Genomic DNA, 19,874 nt, shown 5'->3' with positions numbered 1-19,874 from the left:
TTCCCTTCGGCTTTATGACCTTTGTTGAACTTATTTGCTTATTAATAAAGTTGGATGTATGCATCGTTCTGATGCAGAGGCCGGGGAGTCCCCTCTTTTTGAAAAAAAAAACATGTGCCGTCCTGTACAGGCGTGCGTCCAAGTCAAGCAGGCTTGGAGTTGGAGACCATGAGTGGAAGACCTGCACTTGGTTGGTGCTGCCCATCTGCGTAGGCTACGGTCACGTACGTACACCACGGGACACGCTACACCCACTCCGCGCCGTGCCTAACCCGGCCGCTAACCGTGGGTGCGATCAACATGATTTCTTTCTCCGGCTGCACGTACCATAATCTAATCCCGTGGTCTAAACTGCAAGCGTTCAAGCATCGATTGGTAGTGGTTTTTTCTCCTACGCATGTCTAGTACGTAGATGTAGTACGAGCGAGCGAGCTTACATGCATATGGGTCAGTGATCGAGAGGGACATGGAGACTAGATTTCAAAAGTTGAACAAATAATGCATCACCCGTACACAATAGTAGTAGTATCATTATTGTTCAAGGGTGACCTACAAGATTCTTTCCCGTGTTCTTACTCAAGCCAGCCAACGCACTGACTTGACCAGCAGATCACAAACAACTCAACAAGATTTCTCTACCAGCTTATATACAATCAAGTGCCCCGATTCGCAGAAAAAAAAAAACTGCCCAGTTACTGATAAAATCTTCATATTGATCATACGAATATGATGCTATGATTTCAGTCCCAACTAGGGTACCAGCTAGCTAGCTAGTTGTGGTTTCCTCCCTGGGTGTAGATGTAGTCGGTGTGCGCCACCAGCGTCCTCCTCATCAAGCACTCATCATCGTCTCCATCTCCCCCTTTGGCGCCACCGCCGCAACCTTCATCCCCCGCCTCCGCTCTGAAGAAGCTCGCCGCCACCTCGCCGTCGGCGTCCACCTGCGTTGTTGAGCCAGCAGACGTTAATTCGCCTTGCCGCCACCTCGCCGCTGGCGTCCAAACATCTCTCATGTCTTGTTCTATATACACACACATTCGGGATGTATAAGTACCTCTCCGTGGTCGTCCTGGGCAGCCTGGTTTCTTGCGACTCTCGCTGCGCTGGAGGAGACGAGGAGGAGCAGGAGGAGAGATGGCAACAGCAGAGAGGTGTACGGCCGAGGTGATGGCGCCATGGGCGTACCTTGCTGCTTCCTTCTCTTGTTTGAGAGAGAGAGAGAGAGGTTATGTGTTGGTTGGATTTATGGGGTGTTGGTTCGGAGTTGTGACGTTGGGAGGGAGGGAGGGGAAGAAGTAGCAGCAGGGTGGCCTTAAATAAGCGCGCATAAATGTACGTAGTAGCTAGGTTGACATTGCTGTGGGCTGATTTATTTTGTTAGGTAACTGACGTTTTCAAACGCTGCAATGTTGAGTTTTGGTGAGGTTTTTTTCATCTTGTAGCGATCTTCGAAATTCAAAAATTCTGAGGGCAAGTTGTACTCCAAACTGTAGTTTACTTGCACTTCCCTATGTATAGTGCAACTGTGCTCCCTTCAACAATGTACGTACTTTTTACTCCCCAACGTTAGTACACTTTGTGTTCCCCCTGTGTAGTGCACTTTGTACTCTGAACTGTAGTACTTGTGCTCCCCGCGACAGTGTATTGGTACTCCGAGTGCGGTACATTTGTACTCCGAACTACAGTAACCATGTAGTATCAATGATACGTCAAATTATCTACAACACATCAACCCAAGGAGAAGCGACACCGCCTACCGAGGAGACTTTTCTGTCAAGAGAGCACTACATATATGGAAACACCATGACAGATAGTATAAACCAACATAACCGAACATTACCTCCAGACTCATATCCATGAACGTCCTCACACTGACATCCAGCCTCCATAACCGAAGCATAAGGGTACCAGGGGCGCCATAGAGGGGGGTTCCACTCCTTTGACCTAGATTAGGCTACACCACATACACGATTTCCAGTGTTTACTGTCAAAATCACCGCCGTCATTATCAGAACTCACTGAGTGCCAGTAGATGAAGAAGGCGCCGAGGCACGCCTGCGATACCAAGAATAGACTAGCAGGGGTCGCGGAGCAGAGGTCGACCAGCTCCATCTCTAACAGGAAAAGACATCTATGGGCATTGGGAAACTACACTAAGCCTCTAGCTTCTCCCCGTCTTCAGGTTCAAATCAACTGAAGCCTGTAGAGAGATTGGTCGTTTGTCTATGAAACGATTAACCGCACAATCCGCCCCATGTACTGGAAGCATTTGGCGGCTTCTTTCAAGCATAAGTTCCTGTCCTTCCGAGACCAGTGCTGCAGCAGAAGAGATGCACTAATCAGATCAGCAATCACATACCTCATGGGGATGGTTTCAACTTTACATGAAAGCAGGAAAACATTGCGCAATGTGTACCTTGCTAAGCTCATTAAGCTTCTCCCTAGCATCTTTTAGTAAAAGTTCTGGGTCAGAATCCCATTTGTAGAACTCCAGCAATCTCCCTTCCAAAATTTTGTCGCATGTCTGTTACATGAGAAAATAGCAATACTTCTTCAGAGGCTTTCATCGAAGACAGCATAGGAAATCTTTCAGTTCCGGCTATGAAATAAAGAGATGGTTTTGAATGGATCCTTGTTGCAGTTTATGGGGCGGCACAACCTGAATACAAGCGCGGATTTTTAATCGATTTAGTTCATGCTTGTAAGAAGGAAACCCTCCCAATGCTCATTGATGGGGACTTCAATATCATTCATAGGGATGATGATAAGAACAATGATAATTTTGAACCTCTCTGGCCATTCCTTTTCAACGTGGTCATTGATAATCTTGATCCGTGTGAGATAGATTTGGCAGGGAAGCAATATGCTTGGGCTAATTCACTTGACAACCCTACTTTTGAAAAGTTGGACCGTGTCCTTATGAATTCAGACTGGGAACATAGGTTTCCTTTGGTCTCAGTTTGGCCTCTGGAGACTTTTCTTTCTGACCATACCCCGCTGCTCCTTGATGCCGACAATGCTGCCCATGTTGGCAACCAGCCCCTTCCTAAGTTTGAGCTAGGTTGGCTGAATCGGGATGGGTTTTATGATTTAGTCGCCAAAGTTTGGCAACAAGAGCAGTGAGGATTCACGTCAATCGAACGTGACACGCCGGTTTTTACAAGGTTGGGCCAAAAATACAAGTGGTATTTACAACAAGGAGTCAGAGGTGTACACAGTATACTAGGCCATGTAATTTTTGAGTTTCCGGTGATTTGTAGTTTGCTACTTTATTTTGTTTTGCTTGAGAAGTACTAGAATTTATAATTGATGTACAGGCTGGGGGGATGTTCTCTTCCATCATCTGAAGAAAAATGCAGTATACTAGGCCAAACAGCACAATTACCTGAGTCCAATTACCAAGCCAAAATATCCAGTTAAAGAAATGTCAGGTAAAATGACTGAAGACGGTTTTTGGGCAATACGAAGGCTTGCACAGAACACACATTTCCACTTCAAAGTTTACGATAAAAACATACTTGATCTCACAAAGGACAGAGGGGGCACACTACAACTATCTCATGATTGTATTTCACAGTGATCCATTTTCATTCTATATCAACAAAACTTATGGACACTTCCTAAACAGTCCCATCACAACTTGGCTAACATATAAACTGATTGCCCTAGTAAAATCATATCACCTATAAACAGAAGGACTGTAAAATTTCTACCAGGAATAGATACTCTGCAGTACTATCTATATTAAGGCTAATTGGCCCCGGCATAGGAAAAAAAGTGCTTTGTATAAGCAATGCAACAGAATATGACATGACTTGAGAAAATAAAATACAGCACAAAGCATCTAATTTATATTGTATACAGAATATGGAACTCGATCTGGTTTAGTGATGGAAGAATTGCCAGAATAACTGAGACAAGATCATGGATATTCATCAGGTATGGATAGGGAGTTACCTTTTTACCAATCGCCAACCCTCCAGTTGTATGAGAAAAATAAATATTGTAATAATGGGAAAGGAAGGCCGGGGCACTGCTCCCAGCCAATTCAGACAGATAAGCTGCATATGTTGATCCAAAAGTACTTGGCTCTGGAATTTCAATTGCTTGTTCTCTGAACCACTCCAAATCTTTTTCAATGCTAGCCGAACGTTCCAAACCACTTTTCCTGAAGTAAACATCTGAATGAACATTAAATTAATAATATGCGAGTGGTAGATACAGTTTCTGTTGTACTGATTCAAGAAGTTACTTAGGAGCTACAATAGGCATTAGATGTTTCTTGAAGGCCATTATTAGTTCTGATTTCTAATAATTTAGGCGTTTCACATAGAAGGCAGCATGATTACTGGTCCATGCTGTTGCTGAGATATTATGGATATACTTAAGTGCACCAAAAATTGTTTTGCCTTCAAAGTACTCCAATTTTAGGGTTGGTAGTTTTTTAGAGTAACACTTCCCAAACAACTTAACAAGCAAACTATCAAGAATATTAACCAGCGGAAAGTAAAAAACTTGCAACTAATTAGGAGGTATGGTAAAAAAGAGAGTGCAATCACTCTTGACGCGATCATGTTTTTCCCGTGGTTCGGATGGTTGGCGCTATCATACGTCCATGTTGATGGAGGCTTCGAACCAAAGGTTTTAGGATCACAAGGAACTCGGTTGAGTAGCCCACTAAGAGCATCTCTAACAGACTCCTTAAAATCGCGCGAACTGTACAAATCCGGCGACTATACGGGTTTGGCCCGTTTTTTGGGCCAGACCAGAGCCCGTATAGTCGCCCCGGCCCGTAAACCTTTTAACTACGGGTTAGCGGCGAGTATACGGAGCCAAACCCTATCCCCGCGCCGCCGCAATCCCCCCCTCGCCCCTCTCGATTTCTCGCCGCCGGTGACTCGTATCCGCCGCCGCACTCCACCATGTGGCGCGGGATGTGGAGCTCGGGTCGCCGCGCCGGCGGGGGCAACGACCCCGAGCGGCAGCGGTGCGCCATAGTCGACGGCGCGAGGAAGCGAGCTGCTAGGAAGTACACGAACCGCGGCCTAGAGCCGCCACCGTCGCTCCTCCGCGCGAGACGGAGGAGTATGACCACAGGCAGGCGCGGCTGTCCTCCGGCGCAAGCAGCTCCGCCGGGGGGTCAAGCTCCCGTACGCCGCTCATGCCGGTGAAAAGGGAGGCGGAGGAGCTCCCGCCGCTCCACGCGATGAAGAGGGAGCTGGAGCCGGAGCGGCGGGGCGGTGGCGTCATCGGGTTGGAGGATTCCCCCCCCCCCCGGCCGGAGGCGGACATCTTCAAGTCCGCCATCGCCGCGCGCAGTGCGCGGGAGGAGGAGGAGGAGGCGGAGCAACGCCGTCGACGGGAAGCCGACCTCGACGCATTCCTCGAGCAGGGGCTCGCGAAGGCTCAGGAGTTCGACGATAATTTGGAGGCATGGCGCCACGAGGCCAAGGCGCAGGACAACATCTACATCGACCTCGTCTCCTCCGACGACGACTGAGCTCCTCCGCCGCCGCAGCGTCGCCACCGCACCCGGATGGCTCCGGTGAGCTTGGCAATAGGGTTTACGGTGGCCGCCGCTCCTCTGATCTATTTTGCACAAATAGGCTATGTATGAAATATGTATGATGATCAAGTAACTATGAACGCTACTAGTTCTACTGATTTCTCCCGCAAAGTTCTGATTTCAAAATTTACAGGTTCATTTTAAGTTTCTGTTTCGCCAGGCTGTTTTCAGCCCGTATCCGAGGCTTGCCGTGAACTGTAAACTCACTTTACAGGTCCGCGATATAAGGGGTCTGCTAGAGATGCTCTAAGCGGCCCACTGAGCACAACCAACCTATACAATCATGGATTGCACCAATAAGCCTCACTAAGGGGTAGATCTTCACCAAGTAGGCCATCTCCGAACCATGTACAAAATGATAGGCTCTCAAGTGACTCCTAACCGTCGAGGATGCGCACACCATCCAAGAGGAGCAAGCAAAGCAAAGTCACTTGACAAGAACTCCTCAAATGACAGTCAATCAAAGCACCTCATGAATCTAAGAGAACACTCTCTCACAAGAATAGGATTGTGGTGAAAGAGATGAACTTGAAGGTGTAGGGATTCAGAAAAAGGAAATTATTGGCCTTCAAAGAATCAAAGAAGTGATCAAGGAATCACCCAACACTTCTCTTCTTTTCTTGCCTTGAATCTCTCTTCATCACTTCTGGTGGTTGATGGATGGAGTGGTTTGAGTGGCTTGCAAGGGGTGGAATGAGTGAGTGGAATGACTTCAAATGAGTATGGATGATTGCAGCCGCCAAGGGGTATGGGAGGATACTTATAGAGAGGATCCAAGATTTGACCATTACTAAAGCTTGCCCCATGGTTTCTGCGCCATGATTTTAAGTGGATATCCCAGAGGGATCCACCGCAACCAGGATATGATAACTTTTTGCATTGTAAGATATGCCTTCTCTTAGTTACATATTTTCTAGTTTACTTCTAAATCACCCATAATTTTAGGAGTATGCAAACATTAATTGCTAAAGATAACGTGAAAGGCACAGAAATACTATCTAATCAACAACTATTGTACATGCCCTCATCAGCACTAAGGGCTCGCCAAATGCATTATATCCTAAGCCATATCATATGCATTATAAGTACTTAGATATTGCTCATCCAATGGATTATATCTTAATGTTGTATCTAAAAGAGCTTTCATTTAATGTGTTTTGTTTGTGAGAGCAAAAGTATGAGCTGTCCTGGTTTTGGTTTTGGTGCTAAGAGCTATATCTAGATTAAGACATGGTAACTCTCTCTTTCCTCGTTAAATAGGGTGCCACATCCGACTTTTGCTTAGGTCTCATGATTAAGATATAGTCAAATTGGGACAGCCCTAACAATACAAGTCAGACTGTGAGCTTCTAATGCCCAAAGAAATAGCAAGGGAAAAAAACTTTTAAGCAGAAAATGGCATGGAGTCACAGCTGAACATGATAATGAAACACTCAAATACTCCTACTTAACATGCGTCCAATGGGCAGTGACCACTACAAGTCCCAATCCTGGACCGAAATTCGAACTGCAGGATCACATTGCCGCTCGGGAAAAGAACACCTGCACTAATTCCTGGCTGGCTGCAGTAATTGACAAGAACAAGAACCGTAGCAAAGAATGGGGAAGAAAGATCTCACTCACAGGCGACGTCCGTGGAACCGGCTATGATCCGCTCGACGGTGTCGAAGACAAGCTTGCTATCCACAAGGTAGCCCACGAACCCTTCCATGCTGGGCATCCACTCCTCCACTTCGTGGTTGTCCTCCTCCTCCTCCACTTCGTCGTTGCCCTCCTCGTCCATCTCGTCGTTGTCCTCCACCTCCTCCTCCTTCGATTCATCGTCCTCCCCAGCTCCGTCGGCCCTATTATTGTCCTTATTACGAGTAGTGCGCTTAGTGTTGCGGAGGCGCATGGCGACGAACCGCATCTCCTCGGCAACGCCCACCGCCTCGCCTGGGTACTGCCTCGGGTACCGCCGGGGCTGCGGAGGCACTGGCTGCGCCTCTGCCGGGGGCGAAGGGGCGCAGCGCGTTCTGGATAAGCTAAGCTTTCCGGGAGGGTGGAGAAAGCGGAAGTGATGTGGTCGCCGGAGCGGCGCCGCCGAGGGGACGGCAATGGCGAGCAGCATGGTTATCCACTTGGACTTTGGCAAACAGTCTTCACTGTCACCACCGCTCCTATTCATTCTCTCGCTCCTTCGGGATGGTCTCATGGGCCGGCCCATTTTGTTGCTTTTGATTATTTTTCTGAAATTCGAGAAAAATGGATGTTTTTTTATAATATTACAAACTGTAGAGAGAGAGAAAATGCTCCCAAAATCTTATAGCAGAACAGTTACATGCTTGCTATCTTTGTGAAATTTGTTTCTAGTGTGTAAATTTTTTGTTACGTCATGTTGGAAAAACTTCATATAACCCATCAAAATTGTTTTGGATGTCACTTGTGTAAAACACCGCCTAAGTTATGTTACTCCCTCCGATCCATATTATTTGTCATTGATTTAAAAAATATTCATATTTTCTATTATGTGTTGACCAATGAATGAATTCGCCATACATATGCACCTTGTGCAGTGGTCGAGCTCAGTGTCACGGCATGCATGAACTCCAGTGAGCTTCCAAAGTTGCAAAATTTGCTGCAACTCCAGGAACATTGATCTAGCTAAAAAAACGGCGTGTTCAAAGGATTCTCAAAATGTTGGAATAGGATAAATGAAATATTAGAGTGTCATGTCATCTTGAATCCTATAGAAATTTGGATGAAAGAGGTTTGATTGCTTGGAAATTTTATTTCAAATGGAGTGCAAATTAATCTTCAAGGAAAAACGTCCAAGGATTTAAATCATGCAAATCAAATGACCGACACATAAGGATCCAAATCCTCCATAATTCATGTAAAATTTTCTTGAATCAAAGGAGCCTTAATTGGACCAAGTTAGGCTGCTCCCTTGTTTCTTCGCCTTAATCCATAGTGGTAGCCAGTAGCCCATAGGCTCAATTTCCTTCCTTCATGTTTGAGCCACTCACTAAAGGCAGAATCGAAGGAGGCAAATCCCATTTAACACAATCAGGCAAAATAGTCACCCAATCACACAGGCGTGTAATGTATCCAAAATTTCATGATAGCTGGCCTCGCTACAACGTTCACCTAACTCACACTGGTGTAAGTAGTCCTCTTTTGCCTATGGGTCCATAACAATAGATGGATGACAATCTCTCATTTTGTTCTTTAATACAATGATCACATGATTTGTGATCCATATGATGTAAGTTTTGTGGTGTGTTTGTTGTGATGATGAATTGTCACTCAGATCTATACATGTTTTATTCATGAATTAATGTGAGTTCACATAATTTATAGATATATACGTTCTCCAATCTATTAGTCTTGTACTGGCCATGTTTAGATGAATGATCTCCAAGAGGGAGTTGTATATGTTAGATGGATTCAATCCAAGGAAAGGCGGCTACGGTTGCTGCCTCCCGTCACCGGCACCGCCGATTTGCCACGTCTCCCGTGGCCTTAGGACCATGGGTGCGTGGTGGATCCCAGCCCTTGCTGGCGGGAGGGCTCCGTTTTTAGGTGCTTTTTCAAGTTTTGTTAGGGTTTGTGTCCTGCTCAGAAAGACGAGACGACGACGGCTTCTTGAAGATGGAATAAGCTTCTCCCCGCCTAGCCCCCATCCCCGTGGTGCGTCTAGCATCTTCGGAGGGCGTGTGGAGGTGTGTCTCCAGTGGATCTCGCGGAATTCGGTCGGTGGTTGTCTTTGGTGGATCCGCTCGGATCTGGTCTTTGTTCATCTTTGTTCATGTATCTTCAGGTTGGATCCTTTTGATCTAAGATTCTCTTCATCGGCGGCGGTTACTATTCTGGTGTGTTGGTCCTATGAGGCCTTAGCACGACGACTTTTCGACTGTCTACTACAACAAGTTGTGCCCGGCTTTGGCGAGGGAGGGGCGATAATGACAGCGCACCTTCAGCTTGCTTCAGTGCTTGTAGTTGTTGCTAGGTGGTCTATGAATGTGGATGTCATTTTTATTATTTCTTGTGTTTGTTGTACTGCCATGATTGGAGATGAATAGATCGAAAGTTTCCCAAAAAAAATCTACCACGGTTACAAGTAATGTACCGCAGTGACAGAAAAATGAGAAATACTTGTATTGTATTATTCTCAGTAAGGAGAAAAAGATAGTTAAGTAGTTTTCCCAGCGATGAGCATGGGGTAAAGGCAATGTATTACCTGCATCATGCCATCATGCTTAATACAATACTTTGCATTACTTAATACCTTTGAGATGCATGTTAAATAGCGGTTTTGGGGTGAAAATTGGCTATAGGTGCAGTTGGACTATGGTCTATAGATGCACAAACGTGATGACTATATGCAATTATAACAAGTATGATCATATAATTATACAAAGTGCAATTTAATCGATACGCAACTGTAAAAAAATTTCACCATGCCATGTTATGTTTGATGGAGAAATGCCACGAGTGAAATTATGGATCTCAGTCCATTCATCCCTATTGCTTTCAACCTCGATTAAAACTCTTACTTTCGTTTACAATCCAAACTTTTATTTTCTTTGTTGCAATTATCATTTTCTACCACAAGTTACATTTAACTTGTGTTGCAAGGCTAGTGAGACTGTCAACTCACTGGTTTCGTTAGGACCAAGACAAGTATTGTAGTTTTGTGCAGGTACTGATCATTGGCTGTTGTCCAAGCAATCCTACTGGTTTGACAAAGCTTGAGATCATCAACTTGAGAGAAAATGTTGCTTTGCCTATAATGTCTTCGTGAAGTCATTGCCTGCTTGCATTATCTGATTGACTTCACTGTGTGAAGACTGTTGTTGTTTGGCTTCATACTATCTTCCATCCTGATCTATACTACCTAGCTGCTAATAGTCTTCGTGCTTTCACTTCATTGCTTACTTGACTATGGCTTGTCTAGTGTAGTCTACCTTCCGCTGCATATCAATAGGTTCATTTCTATCGTTTGTCTTCAAAGCCCCGTGTTTTGAAGACTTTCATAAAAATTGCCTATTCACCCCCCCTCTAGTCGATAACTAGCACTTTCAATTGGTATCAGAGCAAGGTGCTCCTTTGTTCTGTGTGATTCGGTTTAACCACCTGGAGTTTTAGCTATGTCGACTGCAGGGATAATCAAAGTCTCCGCTGTGTGCCCTGTCTTCGACGGCACTGATTACCCCTACTGGAAGAATAAGATGTGCATGCATCTTGAAGCCATTGATGTCGACCTCTGGTATGTCGTCAAGAACGGCGTTCCCAAGGTCGGTGAAGGTGTCACTGGTGCTGATGTCAAGAGGTTCATTCAACTGGACTCGACTGCCAAGAACATCATCTGTGGTCATCTGACCAAAGGACAGTATGGTCGTGTGAGTGCTCTGGAAACTGCGAAGCTAGTCTGGGACTGGCTCTCCAAGGCCAATGAAGGCGTCTCAACCCAGAGAGACTCAAGGATCAGTGTTCTTCACAACCTCTTCAACCGCTTCAAGAGAAATGACAATGAGAATGTCCAGCTCACATTTGATCGCCTCACTGATATCACAAATGAGCTTCACGCACTCGGCGCCACTAAGATCACCAAGCATGAAATCGTCAAGACACTCTTGAGATCGCTTGACAGCTCATTTGACACCCTGGCCCTGATGATTCAAGAACGCCCTGATTTCAAGACTCTCAATCCGTCAGACATACTTGAGAGGCTCAACACACATGAGTTCCAGTTATCTGAGAAAAGAGATATCTATGGTCCCAGCTATGGTCGTACTCGCGCTTTGAAGGCAAAGGCTGTTTCCTCATCTGAAGAAGAATCTGACTGCAGTTCTGTGGATCCTGAAGACATTGGAAAGGAGCTTGCTATGCTTGTGAAGAAGTTCCAGAAATTCACCAAGAAGAAAGGCTTCAAAAAGTCTTCAAGATCCAGCTCGAGAAATGATGAAGCTTCTACTCATGACCACAAGAAGAGAACATGCCACAAGTGCAAGAAACCTGGTCACTACATCTCTGAGTGTCCGCAATGGGACAATGAGAACAAGAAGAAGAAAAAGAGCAAGGAATATGATTCTGATGACAAGAAGAAGAAGAAGAAGAAGAAATCCTCAAAGTCTTCTTCCAAGTCTTCGCCGAAGTCTTCATCACACAAGAAGAGCTCATCAAGCAAAGCTCGTGCATTTGTTGGCAAGGAGATGGATTCAGAGGAGTCTGCTTCTGAGGAGGCGGAGGTGGAGTCTGAGGAGGAGTCAGATTCAGGCGTGGCAATCCTGGCTCTAGCTTCTGCATATGTCGCCAAGTCCATCTTCAACACCGAAGACAATGGCCTCGTCACCAACACTGATGCTAAGGATGAGGATGACTCTGCTCCCACCTACTGCTTCATGGCACGCGGTGCCAAGGTAAACTCACGCGATGCTTACTTTCAAACATCAAGTGAAGATGACTCTAATTGTGAATCCAAACCAAGCTACAAAACACTTGCTAAAATTACAACTGAACAACAGAAAGCTATGGAACATATTCAAAAATTGCTAGACAAAAGCGATGATCTGTTGGATGCGGAAATGACCCGATCTCAGTCCTTAATTGAAGACATCAAAAATCTTCATGTTAAGTACGAGGAACTTGAAAGTCGTCATGAAACGCTCTCAACAACTCATGAAAAGCTTTCCTACGATTATCTTCAAAGGAAGCAAGAACTTGAGAAATTGAGAGCGGCTCATGAAGATCTTCAAAAGGAGAACGAGTCACTTCGCGCTCAATAGATCAGTCCCGCTCAGGAAGGATTTGAACTACCATGTCTAAAATGCCTTGAGCGTGATAACGCTACCTCTGTTGCTGAATGTTCTACTGCTGCTACTGTTGCAATATCTTCAACTGCTGGTGTGGTAACTAACCCCTCTACTGAGGATACCACTACTATTGCTGATGAGAATGACAGGTTGAAGACATTGCTTGAGACAGGAATGTACAAAAGTCTCAAAGGGCATCAGACACTATGTGATGTCCTCAAGAAACAGATACTGAACCGAAACCCTAGGAAAGAGGGTGTTGGGTTCGAGAGGAAAATGAATATTGACAGTTCTTACTGGAAGCCTGAGCGGTACCCCAAAACCACATGGGTTGCTACAAAGGGACCTTCAGTGGATCCGTCTACTCTATCTGGCTTCACTTGTGCTAACCCGATTATCATTGATGAATCCTTTGATGCAAACTATAAACTGTTTAAGAATCAGAATGGTGGAGTGTTTGCCAGGTATATTGGTACTAACTGCAGGAATGGGCCACCTATGAAGAAGATCTGGGTGCCCAAAAGTTGTCTTGAGAATCTTCCTGTGAATGTCATCATGACACCACCTGGGAAGAAGATAAACCCCAGACCAAAGGCTTCATATGGTCCAAAGGCTTCATACAGACAGAGGACTCAATAGAGTCACCCTAACACCAATGTTTTGCAGGGAAATCATACTCAGACCTATGAATATGAGTGTGTTTCCTCTAACCGCTATGTTCATAAAACTAAGAACTTTTCTGCTTATTCATATGAGTATTATTCACCTCCTGCAAGGCTATTTGCTAGGGCTCCAAAGCCGAAGTTCTCAGATGCTGCACTTAGACTCATTGCTTCGAAGCCACCCCTGAAAATGTGGGTGGTTAAGAAAACTTAACTCTCTTTTGCAGGGAAAGGTCTCCAGCCAGAAATCAAAGGCGTCTGATGCTATTGCTGGGGACCTAAAACATCTTGTGGGGCGTAAGATAAAATGCCCAAATGGTCTTACTATGTATTTCGTTCCTGTTTTCCTTGATGATCACCCTATTTATCCTAACCAAGATCTGAACTTTCATTATCCACTCGTTCGTCAAATGTTTATGCTTCACAATACCCTTGGTGAAGCCTATCCCCCTAACTGCACTGTAGGGTATGACACCAAAGGCTTCAGAATGGATTATGGACAGTGGATGCACTAACCACATGACTGGTGATCGAAGTCTTCTCATGGACTCAACCTTACGTCCAAGGTAGTCAGAATCCCGACTCAACTCCTAGAATCCTACGACTTCACGACCCTATGGAACCATGTCGATCCAAGTCCCACTATGAATCCGGATCGGATAGAATCCATGTTGAGTCGCGATCCAAATCATAGAATCATGTACAAAACTGTAGAATCCCGGCTATGCTATGGACTATGTCTGATTCTACTAATTTATCTAAGCCGTTTGTTTAGTTGTAGCAGAATAGTATGCCATCATCCAAACCATTTTCACAGGCCTCATGGCCCTTTATTCCCCTCCCAAGCCCAAATGCTCAGCCGCCGACACCTTTAATCTGGCTCTCAAAACCAAGATCAAAATTGACGATCAGACTTGTCGACAAATGGAATTGGCGTGGGAAGGAGGATGCGTCAAGATTGATCGAAGAAGGAGAGCAAGACCCTTCAAGGTTTAGCACTGCAGGGCGGATATACAAGTGATCGGCTATTCACGTATTCTAAAAAACCTGTAAGTAAATTTCGTGCGTCGAAGATTCCAATGTTCTATATATTTGCCTCTCATATATGTTCCATACATCCAAGCTAATAGTAGGTTTGCCATAAAAAGAAGTGGAATAGAACTAGCATTGATGTGTACGTCTTTTCTCTATATTTAGTGTCAAAACTCTGTAGAACCCATATAAATTTCTTCCGTGGATACAAAATATTTTATTTGAGTAAATCTAGTAGAATCCTCGATTCCACGACTCGATACTACGACTCGATTATGTCTAAGGAAAGTCGATCCGACTCCGAATCCCGACTCTGACTACCTTGCTTACGTCCATCTGACAAAAGTCACATTACATTTGCTGACACTGGTAAAAGCAAGGTATTGGGTCTAGGTAGAGTTGCAATCTCAAAGGATCAGCACACGGATAAAGTGATGCTTGTTGAATCCCTTGGTTTCAACTTAATGTCTGTCTCAATGCTTTGTGACTTAAACATGATTGTGATATTTGGAAAATATCGTTGCCTTGTGCTAATGGAATCTGACAAATCTCTAGTCTTTGAAGGGTATCGGAAAGATGATCTGTACATGGTAGATTTCTCAGCAGGACCACAGTTGGCCGTATGTCTTCTAGCAAAAGCTTCAGAGTGCTGGCTCTGGCATCGAAGGCTAGGGCATGCTGGCATGAGGAACTTGTACACTCTCGCGAAGAAGAAACACGTCGTTGGCATCGAGGGCGTCAAGTTCAAGAAGCCTCATCTGTGTGGTGCCTGCGAAGCAGGAAAGATGACAAGGGCCAAGCATCCCTCAAAGACAATCATGACGACATCTCAACCCTTCGAGCTGCTTCACATGGACTTATTTGGCCCTACTCACTACTCTACTCTCACTACCACTGCTTGCCTCTATGGCTTCGTCATTGTTGATGATTACTCGAGGTATACATGGGTGCATATAATCCTCTACAAGAATGAGGTGCAGGATGTCTTCAGACGATTCGCCAATCGTGCCATGACGAACTATGGCATCAAGATCAAGCACATCAGAAGTGACAACGACACAAAATTCAAGAACACCGGCCTCGACACTTACCTTGATACATTGGGCATCACTCATGAGTTTTCAGCTCCATACACACCTCAGCAGAATGGCATCGTGGAGCGCAAGAACAGAACCCTCATTGAGATGGATCAGACGATGCTTGATGAGTACAAGACTCCAAGGAAGTTCTGGCCTGAAGCCATTGATACTGCGTGCCACGTCATCAACCATGTTTATCTCCATAAGCTTCTAAAGAAGACATCCTATGAGCTCCTAACTGGTAAGAAGCCAAATGTCAGTTACTTCAGAGTATTTGGTGCTAGGTGCTGGATCAAGGATCCACATCACACTTCAAAATTTGCACCGAAAGCACATGAAGGTTTTATGCTTGGCTATGGAAAGGATTCGCACTCCTACAGAGTCTTCAACCTCTTTCACTACAAAGTGGTTGAAACTGTGGATGTGCGGTTCGATGAGACTAATGGCTCGCAAAGAGACTACCTGCCAAATGTGCTAGATGAAGTCCCACCTAGTGAATCCATCAAGCTAATGGGTACTGGAGAAATCATACCTTCAGAAGCTCAGGCTGAAGAAGAAATCGTCATTGCACCGAGTCAACCTGAAGACAATGCTCAGCCTGAATCCAATATTGCAGATGAAGACAATGATCAGCAAGGGCAAAATCTTCGTCCAGTTCATCCTCGTGTTGCAAATGAAGTACAGATTGAGAAGATAATTGATAGTATCAATGCACTTGGTCCACTCACCCGTTCAAGAGCAACACAGCTAGCAAATTTATGTGGGCACTTTGCATTTGTCTCAATATCTGAACCCAAGAAAGTTGCTGAAGCCTTCATGGAACCTGAATGGATTCAAGCTATGCAAGAAGGGTTTCAACAGTTCGAGCTGAACAATGTGTGGGAATTGGTCAAGCGTCCTGATCCTCGCAAGCACAACATCATAGGCACCAAATGGATCTATCGCAACAAACAGATGAGCATGGTCAAGTTGTTAGAAACAAGGCTCGTCTCGTTGCTCAAGGTTACACCCAAGTTGAAGGGGTTGACTTTGATGAAACATTTGCTCCCGTGGCTAGGCTTGAAGCCATTCACATACTGCTAGCCTATGCCAACCATCACAACATCCTCCTATACCAAATGGATGTGAAGAGTGCATTTCTCAATGGGAAGATTGAAGAAGAAGTCTATGTTGCACAGCCACCTGGCTTTGAAGATCCAAAGCATCCTGATATGGTATACAAGCTCAACAAGGTACTGTATGGCCTCAAACAAGCTCCTCGCGCTTGGTATGACACTCTCAAAGACTTCCTGAAGAGCAAAGGATTCAAACCTGGTTCTCTAGATCCTACACTCTTCACAAAGACATATGATGGAGAACTGTTTGTGTGCCAAATCTATGTGGATGACTGTTGGGAATCGTAGCATAATTTTAAAATTTTCCTACGCTCACCAAGATGCATCTATGGAGTATACTAGCAACGAGGGGAAAGGAGTGCATCTAGATACCCTTGTAGATCGCGAGCGGAAGCGTTCCAATGAACGTGGATGACGGAGTCGTACTCGCCGTGATCCAAATCACCGATGACCGAGTGCCGAACAGACGGCACCTCCGCGTTCAACACACGTACGGTGCAGCGACGTCTCCTCCTTCTTGATCCAGCAAGGGGGAAGGAGAGGTTGACGGAGATCCAGCAGCACGACGGCGTGGTGGTGGATGTAGCGGGATGCCGGCAGGGCTTCGCCGAGCTTCTACGAGAGAGAGAGGTGTAGCAGGGGAGGAGGGAGGCACCCATGGCTGTAATGTTGCTTCCCCCCTCCCCCCCTTTATATAGGCCCCTGGGAGGGGGGGCAGCCGGCCAAGATCCATCTGGAGGGGGGGCGGCGGCCAAGGGGGTGGCTTGCCCCACCCTAGGGTTTCCAACCCTAGGCGCAGGGGGGAGGCCCATGGGGGGGCGCCCAGCCCACTAGGGGCTGGTTCCCTTCCCACTTCAGCCCACGGGGCCCTCCGGGATAGGTGGCCCCACCCGGTGGACCCCCGGGACCCTTCCGGTGGTCCCGGTACAATACCGATAACCCCCGAAACTTTCCCGGTGGCCGAAACTTGACTTCCTATATATAATTCTTTACCTCCGGACCATTCCGGAACTCCTCGTGACGTCCGGGATCTCATCCGGGACTCCGAACAACTTTCGGGTTTCCACATACACATATCTCTACAACCCTAGCGTCACCGAACCTTAAGTGTGTAGACCCTACGGGTTCGGGAGACATGCAGACATGACCGAGACGCCTCTCAGGTCAATAACCAACAGCGGGATCTGGATACCCATGTTGGCTCCCACATGTTCCACGATGATCTCATCGGATGAACCACGATGTCGAGGATTCAGTCAATCCCGTATGCAATTCCCTTTGTCAATCGGTATGTTACTTGCCCGAGATTCAATCGTCGGTATCCCAATACCTTGTTCAATCTCGTTACCGGCAAGTCTCTTTACTCGTACTGCAATGCATGATCCCGTGACTAACGCCTTAGTCACATTGAGCTCATTATGATGATGCATTACCGAGTGGCCCAGAGATACTTCTCCGTCACACGGAGTGACAAATCCCAGTCCCGATCCGTGCCAACCCAACAGACACTTTCGGAGATACCCGTAGTGCACCTTTATAGTCACCCAGTTACGTTGTGACGTTTGGCACACCCAAAGCACTCCTACGGTATCCGGGAGTTGCACGATCTCATGGTCTAAGGAAAAGATACTTGACATTGGAAAAGCTCTAGCAAACGAAACTACAAGATCTTTTATGCTATGCTTAGGATTGGGTCTTGTCCATCACATCATTCTCCTAATGATGTGATCCCGTTATCAACGACATCCAATGCCCATAGTCAGGAAACCATGACTATCAGTTGATCAACGAGCTAGTCAACTAGAGGCTTACTAGGGACACGTTGTGGTCTATGTATTGACACATGTATTACGATTTCCGGACAATACAATTATAGCATGAACAATAGACAATTACCATGAACAAAGAAATATAATAATAACCATTTATCATTGCCTCTAGGGCATATTTCCAACAGTCTCCCACTTGCACTAGAGTCAATAATCTAGTTACATTGTGATGAATCGAACACCCATTGTGTCCTGGTGTTGATCATGTTTTGCTCTAGGGAGAGGTTTAGTCAACGGATCTGCTACATTCAAGTCCGTATGTACTTTACAAATATCTATGTCTCCATTTTGAACACTTTCACGAATGGAGTTGAAGCGACGCTTGATATGCCTGGTCTTCCTGTGAAACCTGGGCTCCTTCGCAAGGGCAATAGCTCCAGTGTTGTCACAGAAGAGAGTCGTCGGGCCCGACGCATTGGGGATCACCCCTAGGTCGGTAATGAACTCCTTCATCCAGACTGCTTCCTGCGCTGCCTCCGAGGCTGCCATGTACTCCGCTTCACATGTAGATCCTGCCACGACGCTTTGCTTGCAACTGCACCAACTTACTGCTCCTCCATTCAAAATATACACGTATCCGGTTTGTGACTTCGAGTCATCCAGATCTGTGTCGAAGCTAGCGTCGACGTAACCCTTTACGACGAGATCTTCGTCACCTCCATAAATGAGAAACATATCCTTAGTCCTTTTCAGGTACTTTAGGATATTCTTGACCGCTGTCCAGTGTTCCATGCCGGGATTACTTTGGTACCTTCCTACCAAACTTACGACAAGGTTTACATCAGGTCTGGTACACAGCATGGCATACATAATAGACCCTATGGCCGAGGCATAGGGGATGACACTCATCTTTTCTATATCTTCTGACGTGGTCGGGCATTGAGCCGTGCTCAATTGCACACCTTGCAATACAGGCAAGAACCCCTTCTTGGACTGATCCATATTGAACTTCTTCAATATCTTGTCAAGGTATGTACTCTGTGAAAGACCAATGAGGCGTCTTGATCTATCTCTATAGATCTTGATGCCTAATATATAAGCAGCTTCTCCAAGGTCCTTCATTGAAAAACACTTATTCAAATAGGCCTTTATACTTTCCAAGTATTCTATATCATTTCCCATCAATAATTGTAACATCCCAAATTTCCAATTTGGTATGTTATACATAGATCATCATTGCATATCATGTTTTGTTGCATTTTGACATCCTCGATAAATCCTAAGCAACTCAAGGACCCTCGGAGAGAGTTGGGGATTTTCTCGAATTTTCAAATTTGATTTTTCAAACGAGGAGTGTGGTTTTAATTATTTTTCTCTCCGGAAAAATATTTCATTTTAAATAAACGAGAGGAGAAAATATGACTTCTCCAAAACAATTGAAATACTGGAGGAAAAATGTTAAAATCATTATTTGGATTTTATTTGGATTTTATTTGCAATTTTTATTGCATTAAAAAAATATTGCATGTTTTCAAAGTATTTATTTTGGATTATAAAAATGTTCACCCTATTCTAGATTTTCTAACTAGACAGGGAAAATTTATTTCATATTTTTCTGATTTTTATTTATTTTTCTACGAATTATTTTCCGCGGAATTGTTTTTTTTTTTTAAAACCGCCCGCGCCGACTGGGCCAAAGGCCCAGCCGACGGCCCGCCCGCGCCCTCTCCTCTCCCCGCACGGCCGCCGCGCCGCCGTGTCCGCCATGGACACGGGAGCCTCCCCGCTCGCCCGCCCCTTCCCCAAGCCACCGGAGTACCCCCCCTCCCCTTTATATACCCCTCAACCCCCCCT

At 45.5% G+C, this 19,874-nt stretch overlaps 2 protein-coding genes across 2 annotated transcripts; both read right to left on the bottom strand.

Moving 5' to 3' along the window:
- Positions 1-510: 510 nt before the first annotated feature.
- Positions 511-1,546, bottom strand: LOC123096578 (phytosulfokines 4). The gene is made up of 2 exons (XM_044518345.1): positions 1,055-1,546; positions 511-941 (listed from the first exon to the last, which is right to left on the bottom strand). The coding sequence occupies exons 1-2, from the start codon at positions 1,175-1,177 to the stop codon at positions 771-773; spliced, it is 294 nt and encodes a 97-aa protein (XP_044374280.1). The 5' UTR covers positions 1,178-1,546; the 3' UTR covers positions 511-770.
- A 270-nt stretch (positions 1,547-1,816) lies between these two features.
- On the bottom strand, positions 1,817-7,715 carry LOC123096577 (probable inactive heme oxygenase 2, chloroplastic). Its single transcript, XM_044518344.1, has 4 exons — positions 7,190-7,715; positions 3,958-4,181; positions 2,417-2,524; positions 1,817-2,316 (listed from the first exon to the last, which is right to left on the bottom strand). Exons 1-4 carry the CDS (start codon positions 7,674-7,676, stop codon positions 2,224-2,226), a joined length of 912 nt encoding a protein of 303 aa, XP_044374279.1. The 5' UTR covers positions 7,677-7,715; the 3' UTR covers positions 1,817-2,223.
- Between the last annotated feature and the right edge of the window lie 12,159 nt (positions 7,716-19,874).

The sequence above is a fragment of the Triticum aestivum genome, chromosome 4D (assembly GCF_018294505.1).
Source record: "Triticum aestivum cultivar Chinese Spring chromosome 4D, IWGSC CS RefSeq v2.1, whole genome shotgun sequence".
Taxonomy (NCBI): Eukaryota; Viridiplantae; Streptophyta; class Magnoliopsida; order Poales; family Poaceae; genus Triticum; species Triticum aestivum.
The sequence above is the reverse complement of the archived record's forward strand: the minus strand, read 5'-3'. Positions and strand labels throughout refer to the sequence as shown.